The sequence below is a fragment of the Chelonia mydas genome, chromosome 14 (genome assembly GCF_015237465.2).
Source record: "Chelonia mydas isolate rCheMyd1 chromosome 14, rCheMyd1.pri.v2, whole genome shotgun sequence".
NCBI lineage: Eukaryota > Metazoa > Chordata > Testudines > Cheloniidae > Chelonia > Chelonia mydas.
In genome coordinates this window covers 34256363-34266633 of record NC_051254.2, presented here as the reverse complement: position 1 = coordinate 34266633, position 10271 = coordinate 34256363, and the positions used below count along the sequence as shown (strand labels likewise).

At 45.4% G+C, this 10271-nt stretch overlaps 1 protein-coding gene across 1 annotated transcript; it reads left to right on the top strand.

Moving 5' to 3' along the window:
- The first annotated feature begins 1235 nt into the window (after nt 1-1235).
- On the top strand, nt 1236-2120 carry LOC119567671 (olfactory receptor 10A7-like). Its single transcript, XM_043528511.1, has one exon. It carries the CDS (start codon nt 1236-1238, stop codon nt 2118-2120), a length of 885 nt encoding a protein of 294 aa, XP_043384446.1.
- The last annotated feature ends 8151 nt before the right edge of the window (nt 2121-10271 follow it).

The window sequence follows — 10271 nt, the reverse complement described above, 5'->3', positions numbered from 1 at the left end:
ATAGGGGCATTAATGTGCTTTGTGAATATTAGAGGGACAAGGTGGGTGAGGTAATATCTTTTATTGGACCAGCTTCTGTTGGTGAATGAGAGAAGCTTTTGAACTACATAGAGCTCTTCTTCAGATTAATATATGTAGTTTTAGGTTCACCGTCCCACAGCAGTGCTAGTCAGCGTTCACAGCAGCATTTCACAGAGATGGAGCTTGAGATCCATGTCTTGTGACAAGTCCTCAGTTGGGGATCTGCCCCACTGACACAAATGGAGCTACCTTGACTTACACCAGCTGGGGATCTGGCTCAGTGTGTGCCCCAATGGGATGGCAAGTGGTGCTAGAATCTTACTAGCCCAGATCACATATGCCAGATTGTTTCTAGACTCCGAGTTCAGGGACAGCATCTTTCCCCCCCACCCCACCCCCCAGTGCCTTTCTTGTTCCTGTATTTTCATCCCACACTCGTTATGGAGTGCAGAGGGTCACTCCCCACTTAGGGTTGAACATGAACCTGGTTTTGCCCCTTCCTAAGATCCACCCTCCAAAGACCTGTATTTTATTACTGCACCAGTCAACATCAGGCAACAGAAAAGGCATTGCCAGTCTCTGACAACATCACCATCACACCCAGAGGAACTAAGGGAGAATTTACGCCACTTCAGACTTTATGGCATAAACTGATCTCTTGTGAGGGGCTGAAAATTATTCCTTCTCCGACAGGGCACTGAATAGACCAGAATATATGGTTAGACTAATTTCCATTAATTCTAACAGAAGATCGTGCCTAAGCATACTAGACTACACTGGAAATCTCAGTCCAAAATATTGGTTGATGTATTTATTGATTTTGACTCTGGTCATTGCCAGAAGTTAAATACAGCATTTAAGCATCATTGTTAAGCTCTAGTATGTTACTAGATGGGATATGACAGTAGCTAAAGAAGTGGTCTGATCTGTCTTATCAGTACTTGGTTACCAGAGAAATGGTCTATTATGTTAGTCATTGCTCTGATATGGCAGAAGGAGGTCTACATTGATACCAATGATCTGTCCTCGGACTGAAACTCCTGGCACTTAGCTCTGAAGTCTACATTTAGTCTAAAACTTACACCCTGTAACCAAGAGAGGAACGTGCGATTCTGAATATTTATGCAATTAATTCATGAGACTTGATTAACTTTTAACTCTATGTTCTTCCAATTCAATTGCACAGTTTGTTTTCTTGTTCCTTGACTCAACCCATGGCAGACAGAGACTGGAAAAATCAAACAGTTGTCACAGAATTCATCTTCCTGGGATTTGGGGATCTCCCAGAACTGAAAATTCTTCTCTTCCTCATGTTCCTAGTAATCTACATCGCAACCGTGACTGGGAACATGCTCATCACTGCACTAGTTGTGACTGATCAGCACCTTCACACCCCCATGTACTTCTTCCTGGGGAACTTGTCCTGCCTGGAGACCTGCTACACCTCAACCATCCTGCCCCGGATGCTGGCCAGTCTGCTGACTGGGGACAGAACCATCTCATTCAGTGGCTGCATCACACAACTGTATTTCTTTGGGTCTCTGTTGTCTATAGAATGCTGTCTCCTAGGAGCAATGTCTTATGATCGGTATTTAGCGATATGTAAACCCCTGCACTACTCAACTCTTATGAACACCAGGTTTTGCCTCTACTTGGCTGCTGGGTCATGGTTAAATGGTTGTTTGGCTACTACAATCTTTGTATTATTCATGTCTCATTTAATATTCTGTGGCCCGAATGAAATTGACCATTTCTATTGTGATCTCATCCCATTGATAAAACTTTCCTGCAGTGACACATACCTGATCAAATTGCTGAATTTTGTACTGGCCTTTGTATTCACCCTGCCTCCATTCCTACTAACACTGACATCCTATGTGTGTATCCTCACAACCATCCTGAGAATCCCTTCCACCACTGGGAGGCAAAAGGCCTTTTCCACCTGCTCCTCCCATCTCATCGTGGTGACGATTTACTATGGAACCTTAATGATTGTCTACATGCTACCGAATCGCGACACATTAAACATCCTAAACAAAGTGCTCTCTCTTTGCTACACAGTCCTGACTCCCTGGTTAACCCCCTCATCTACAGCCTGAGAAACAGAGATGTCAAGGAAGCCTTGAGCAAAAGCAGTCAGTAAATATGTGGCTTTCACAAAAACAGGCAGTGAATCCTAGATTTAACTTAGCCTAAATCACCCAGGCAGCTTTGAAAACCTCAGGCTATCAGCCTCCACTGAAATTCATTTGAAATCCCCCATTGAAAATCTCACCACTAATGTGAAAAAAAATGGAGATGATCTGTATGGAGTCACTGAGACAGTGTTGGCAGTCCCGTGCTGTCTCCATGTAACGGAACATAGAGGAAAGTGAGATTGCGGACAGCTCTGTCACGCTCTCGTGTTCAGCACTGACACACGCAGAATGATGGTATTTTTCTCCATAGTCTTGTCTTAACATTCACCCTCTGTGAGGAGCGTGTACAGCGTCTGAAACGGCACAGAGCTGACATTGTGTAAGGCACAAAATCCACTAACGATCAAAGTAAATCCCTGTGTATATCCACTGTTCATTGTTTCTCTATGCTAGATACTTAAGTCTTGTAATCAAATTCAGACAGTCTCATACAAACAAAACGCAATGGGTGACATCATCATGTTTTTTGCTGCAGACCGTTTCTCATGCCCCTAAGGACACAACGGAGAATCCAGCTGGAGCTCAGGTCAGTGTGGTCCATCGAAGTGGAAGGACCAGGGAGGGAAGTGGCCATAACCATGGTCCCATCACGGAGTTTTTAACTGCGCAACAGGCAGAGTGGAGACCATTTTAACCAAGTTTTTATATCCATAAAAGCCATTTCTGATCAAAATTCATGTTTGGACAATAAAAATACTAACTCCTGATGTAGCTGAGATGGAGACGTAAGCCTGGGGAATCTGCCACCCTTGAAATTGTGCTTATTGCCATCATATCCATCTGCAAACAAACCACCTTCCCGACACTCACACAGACCGGATGCAAACACCCAGGCCCCAGCAGTGGCCTCTGGACACTTCATCAGGAACAGCTTCATAGCTCTTACATGGGCTAAGCCCAGCTGTGACCAGCTCCAGCAAAGCCACAGCACCAGGCTCACCGGGCCCTTGCAGGCGGGGAGGTTGGGCAAACAAAGAGGTTGTTCTCACAGCGAAGCAGTGAAAGAGACACCCCAGGTTGGAAAATTGAGGGGACACAGCTGTCCCTCTGTGCAGATTGTACACCAAGTAATGTCACAGTATCTTAGTTCTTGCTTTATCTCCAGCACTTTTTTGATCCACTCTGCCATTCTCAGGGGGTTGATATCCCCTATCTTTGTGTCCTTATCTAGAGATTTTACTATTAGGTCATTTCCCCCCATTTCCTTTTCCTGCCCTCCTATTCTTCTTCTGGTTCCAGAGACTCTACGTTTTTCTTTTTCCTTGCTTGCATCCACTCTTCTTCAGTCTTCCCCTATCCTCATGGTCTAGCCTGGTTTCAGTTCATTTATCTCTTTCATCTCACACTGCCAGCCAGCCAGCAGCTCCTCTGTCAGCCCATGTGATACATAAAGGTGTGTGTGTGTGTCCGGGGGGGGAGTAGCTTCCTTTGATGGACACCCAGCCAGCCAGTTTGCTGTAAAATCTCTCTTGGTAGCTGTTATTTACTTGCTTTACCTGTAAAGGATTAAAAAAGTCCCCTAGGTAAAGAGAAAAAAAAGTGGGCACCTGACCAAAAGAGCCAATAGGAAGGAAGAGCTTTTTAAAATTGGGAAAGAAACTTTCCCTTTGTCTGTTGTTCTCTGGGCTGGAGGGACAGAGCAGCCATGCTATAAGCAGCTTAAGCCAGGTATGATTGCAAATGACCAGATCATGCCTAGAACTACTTACCTGAACTCCAACTGTGTAAGTAGATCAGAATGTTTAGCTAGACACGATTAGGGTTATTTCTTTAAGTTCTTATTGGCTTGTGAGCTTCTCTGTGCTAACCCCAGATGCTTTTGTTTGCTTGTAACCTTTAAGGTGAACCCTCAAGAAAGCTATTTTGGGTACTTGATTTTTGGAATTGCTTTTTTAAAATCTAGCAAAAACCTAAGTTCCAAATGTATTTTCTTTCTTGTTGTTTTTAATAAAATGTACCCTTTTTAAGAACAGGATTGGACTTTTGGTGTCCTAAGAGGTTTGTGCATGTTGTTTGATTAGCTGGTAGCCACAGCTAATTTCCTTTGTTTTCTTTCTCAGCTCTTCCCCAGAGAGGGGCTGAAAGGGCTTGAGGGTACCCCACAGGGAGGAATTCCCAAGTGCTCCTGCCTGGGTTCCAAGGGGTTGGGTTTTTTTGCATTTGGGTGGTGGCAGCATTTACCAAGCCAAGATCAGAGAAAAGCTGTCACCTTGGGAGTTCAATACAAGCTTGGAGTGGCCAGTATTAATTTTCAAAATCCTTGTGGGCCCCGCTTCTGCACTTGGAGTGACAGAGTTGGGATTCAGCCTTGACAGCCCACAATCACCACTGAGACAACCCCTCTTCAGACCTTAAACACTTCCTGCCACACCCCATGGGCTTATATAGGGTCAAGGAGCCAATCAGGGATTGCTAAAACCACTGTCAGTCAGATCACTTGAGGCGGAACGTACCATGGTGTTCTACCACTGCAGATTGCGTGCTGTGGGGAGTAATCAAATGACAGGTAGCAACGTTGGTTGCCTGGTAGCCCTATAGACCAGGGTGAAAGTCCCCCCAGGCCTTACATCACCCCTGTTGGCAGTGCTGCCCAGCCAGTTTCTTCAGTAAGGATGATTTGTATGCTTAGCAGATAAGGGAAGCTTGTCTATAAAATCCAACATAATGGCCACCCAGGGCCGAGATTGTGTTTCTGAAGGTGTTAGGGAGCTGAGGGGCTCCTCCTTCCTAACTGAATGGATAAGGGACAGGAGGCCTTGGTGAATAGGACACCTAGTAAATTATGGAGCTTGAGGATGCATGTCAGCTCTGTGTGGGTGTGGTAATGGTCAGGGAGGTAGTCCCCTTTTTGGGACAGGGCATTGGTTGCCTTGTTCTGGGCTCCTGGGTGATGGTAAAATAAAAGTGTGTGAACAACGAGGCCTCTTGAAGCTGTCTTTGATTCAGCGCCTTTGCCCTATGGAGATACTCCATATTTTTATGATCTATGTATACCTGTATCAGGTGTCAGGCGCCTTCAGGATGGTGGCACCATTCCCCAAAAGTGGCTTTGATTGCGAGAAGCTCCATATCTAAAATATCATAATTTTGTTGTGCTGGTGTGAGTTTCCGAGAATAATAGGCACAAGGGAGCAGGTGCTGTTGGGGAGCAGATCTTGGGGAAGTATGGTCCCAATTGTAACATTACATGCATCGGTCTCACCGACAAAGGCCCATGTTTTGTCAGGATGGATCAGGATTGGAGCACTGGTGAAGGCCATCTTGAGTTGGTTGAACACCCGTTGAGCCTCTGGAAAGCAGATGAAGGAGGTTGTTTGTGGAGCACTGTCAATGAGGGTATCTGGTCCAAAAACCCAGGCATGAAGTGCCTATAAAAATTAGCGAACCCAAGGAAGCACTGCAGCTCCTTGATGTTCCAGGAGGGCCACCCAGGTCCGAACAGCGTTCACCTTCCTGGGGTCCATCCAAAGGCTCTCAGAGTAACCCAAGTACTCCATGGAGTGATGGTCAAAGCTGCCCCCCTTTTGTTTGCAACATGGGGAGTTCCATCTCTCAACCCATTCAAGTGTATCTCGTGCCCCTTGGAACATGCTGGATAGGGGACGACCCACTGCCTCCATGTCCCACAAGGCCAGCCTTCTGCAAGTGTTAGGGGTGGTCCAGACAAACTGTCAGGATCCTGGACAAAGGTAGGCAGGAGTAGTGGCAGGAGCTTGGGGTCCCAGTCAAGCTGAGGGTCAGTGTCAAAGACAGAGTCAGGAATTGGGCTGAAGCTCAATACCAGGTACTGGTGTCCCACTCTAAGGTTCCAGGGGTCGATCAGGAGTCAGAATCCAAGTCAGAGCAGAGGTCAGTACCCTGCGTTCAGGAACAGAGAGGCAGGGCGGTTGTGGCAGCTAGCTGGAATCCATGTTGTTCCCTGGCCACTTCCTGGTGCGCCCCATGGGCACATATGGGAGTCAAGACCACTGTCAGTCCGATCACTCGAGGTGAAGCTTACTGTGGCACACAACCACTGCAGATTGTGGGCCACAGAGAATAAATTAGGTGCAGCTGCTGGCAGGTGGCTGCGTGGAGCTATTAGTTACCTGGTAACTCTACAGGTTCAAGTCCTGCTGATACTTACAGCCACTTTGGGTGGCTTGCTCAAAGGTAGATAAGGGTTATATTCTGCAGGAACCCACCCGTGGTAGATGTAGACAGAACTCAATGGTGTGGTGCTCAAAAGGACAATCCTAGGAAAAGTCCCTTGCGGGAAATGCATGAACCAGTTTACTAGAGAGACAAGATGGGTGAGGTAATATCTTTTATTGAACCAACTTCTGTTAGTGAGAGAGACAAGCTTTTAGCTACTATACTGCACGAACCAGTGTAGTCAGGTTCAGACGCCCTTCTCAACCCCCCAGGGGACCTTTGGGCAGGAACCCTGAACTAAAGGACTTTGAAGTGGATAAAAAAACAGCCTGTGGCTCAAAGGGTTAATGTGATGCTTGGATATATAAACAGGGTAATCCAGAGTAAAGAGGCTATTTTACCTCTGTATTTGGCACTGGTGTGACCACTGCTGGAATTCTGTGTCCAGTTCTGGTGCCCACAATTCATGAAGGATGTTGAAAAACTGGAGAGGGTTCAGCGAAGAGCCATGAGGATGATTAAAGGATTCGAAAACCTGCCTATTTGTGACTGAACTCCTTGAGTCTATCTGTTCAGCTGAACAAGGAGCAGGTTAAGGGGTGAACTAATCACGGTCTGTAAGCAACCATGTGGGGAACAGAAATGTGATAATGGAGGGCTCTTCCACCTAGCAGAGAAAGGTAGAACAAGATCCAATGGCTGGAAGTTGAAGCTAGACAATTAATACTGGAAATAAGGCAGTTTTTATCAGTGAGGGTAATTAACCATTGGAACAATTTTCTAAGGGTCATGGTGGATTTCCCATCAGTGGAAATTTTTAAATCAAGATTGGGTATTTTTTTCTCAAGGGTCTGCTCTAGTTCAAACAGGAATTAATTCAGAGAAGCCTCACAGGATGGTGTTATCAGGAAGATCACTGATGGATTGTAGTTTCCTCAGGAAGTCAGTGTTGTCTCGAAGATAGCTGGGAGTGCTGGTAGCGTAGGGCCTGAGGAGGGAGTCTACACAGCCAAACAATCCTGCTGTCAGGGTGCCAATGCCTGAGATGATGGGGCGCCCAGGATTTCCAGGTTTATGGATCTTGGGTAGTAGATAGAATATCCCAGGTCGGGGTTCCAGGGGTGTGTCTGTGCGGATTTGATCTTGTGCTTTTTCAGGGAGTTTCTTGAGCAAATGCTGTAGTTTCTTTTGGTAACTCTCAGTGGGATCAGAGGGTAATGGCTTGTAGAAAGTGGTGTTGGAGAGCTGCCGAGCAGCTTCTTGTTCATATTCCAACCTATTCATGATGACAACAGCACCTCCTTTATCAGCCTTTTTGATTATGATGTCAGAGTTGTTTCTGAGGCTACTACCCAAGATCCATAAACCTGGAAATCCTGGGCGCCCCATCATCTCAGGCATTGGCACCCTGACAGCAGGATTGTCTGGCTATGTAGACTCCCTCCTCAGGCCCTACACTCCCAGCACTCCCAGCTACCTGCGAGACACCATTGACTTCCTGAGGAAACTACAATCCATTGGTTATCTTCCTGATAACACCATCCTGGCCACTATGGATGTAGAAGCCCTCTACACCAACATTCCACACAAAGATGGACTACAAGCCGTCAAGAACACTATCCCCGATAATGTCACGACTAACCTGGTGGCTGAACTTTGTGACTTTGTCCTTACCCATAGCTATTTTACCTTTGGGGACAATGTATACCTTCAAATCAGTGGCACTGCTATGGGTACCCGCATGGCCCCACAGTATGCCAACATTTTTATGGCTGACTTAGAACAACGCTTCCTCAGCTCTCGTCCCCTAACGCCTCTACTCTACTTGCACTATATTGGTGACATCTTCATCATCTGGACCCACGGAAAATAAGCCCTTGAGGAATTCCACTATGATTTCAACAATTTCCATCCCACCATCAACCTCGGCCTGGTCCAGTCCACACAAGAGATCCACTTCCTGGACACTACGGTGCTAATAAACGATGGTCACATAAACACCACCCTATACCGGAAACCTACTGACCGCTATTCCTACCTACATGCCTCCAGCTTTCACCCTGATCACACCACACGATCCATTGTCTACCGCCAAGCTCTATGATACAACCGCATTTGCTCCATCCCCTCAGACAGAGACAAACACCTACAAGATCTCTATCAAGCATTCTTACAACTACAATACCCACCTGCGGAAGTGAAGAAACAGATTGATAGAGCCAGAAGAGTTCCCAGAAGTCACCTACTACAGGACAGGTCTTACAAAGAAAATAACAGAACGCCACTAGCTGTCACCTTCAACCCCCAACTAAAACCCCTCCAACGCATTATTAAGGATCTACAACCTATCCTGAAGGATGACCCAACACTCTCACAAATCTTGGGAGACAGGCCAGTCCTTGCTTACAGACAGCCCCCCAGCCTGAAGCAAATACTCACCAGCAACCACATACCACACAACAGAACCACTAACCCAGGAATCTATCCTTGCAACAAAGCCCGTTGCCAACCATGCCCACATATCTATTCAGGGGACACCATCACAGGGCCTAATAACATCAGCCACACTATCAGAGGCTCGTTCACCTGCACATCCACCAATGTGATATATGCCATCATGTGCCAGCAATGCCCCTCTGCCATGTACATTGGTCAAACTGGACAGTCTCTACGTAAAAGAATAAATGGACACAAATCAGATGTCAAGAATTATAACATTCATAAACCAGGTTTCAGAGTAACAGCCGTGTTAATCTGTATTCGCAAAAAGAAAAGGAGTACTTGTGGCACCTTAGAGACTAACCAATTTATTTGAGCATAAGCTTTACTGAGCTACAGCTCACTTCATTGGATGCATACTGTGCAAAGTGTAGAAGATCTTATTATATATATATATATATATTATATATATTCATGCTTTGTGTGTATATAATAAGATCTTCTACACTTTCCACAATATGCATCCGATGAAGTGAGCTGTAGCTCACGAAAGCTTATGCTCAAATAAATTGGTTAGTCTCTAAGGTGCCACAAGTACTCCTTTTCTTTTATTCATAAACCAGTCAGAGAACACTTGAATCTCTCTGGTCACGCGATTACAGACATGAAAGTGGCGATATTACAACAGAAAAACTTCAAATCCAGACTCCAGCGAGAGACTGTTGAATTGGAATTCATTTTCAAATTGGAAACAATTAACTTAGGCTTGAATAGGGACTGGGAGTGGCTAAGTCGTTATGCAAGGTACCTATTTCCCCTTGTTTTTTCCTACCCTCCCTCCCCCCGAGACGTTCTTGTTAAACCCTGGATTTGTGCTGGAAATGGCACACCTTGATTATCATACCCATTGTAAGGAGAATGATCACTTTAGATAAGCTATTACCAGCAGGAGAGTGGGGTGGGGGGAGAGAAAACCTTTTGTAGTGGTAAACACCCATTTTTTCATGGTTTGTGTGTATAAAAATATCTTCTGTACTTTCCACAGTATGCATCCGATGAAGTGAGCTGTAGCTCACGAAAGCTTATGCTCAAATAAATTGGTTAGTCTCCAAGGTGCCACAAGTACTCCTTTTCTTTTTGCGAATACAGACTAACACGGCTGTTACTCTGAAACCTGATTTACTGTGTAATACTCTGATGCTGTGTGGCCCTTGTTTCTCCCTCCATTTTTGGTGATGTGCACTTATAACTCTTGAGGATGTATAAAGATTTGAAAGTCTAAGAGGAATCAATACCAGTACTGTTAGTCAGAATAAAATTGAACTGTATTTTACTTGCTGAATGTGAGTAAAGGATATCTTGATGAATTCCATACACTGAAATAACTTAGGGCTAGATCCACAAAGGGACTTAAGCATTGCAATGACTAAACTTTAGCGCCATACCAGCCAGTAGGAACCTCAGCCCTGAGTTTGGCAG

Bases quoted from the DNA above. Each gene is read 5' to 3' on its own strand.
- LOC119567671 (XM_043528511.1), top strand. From the start codon at position 1,236: ATGGCAGACAGAGACTGGAAAAATCAAACAGTTGTCACAGAATTCATC.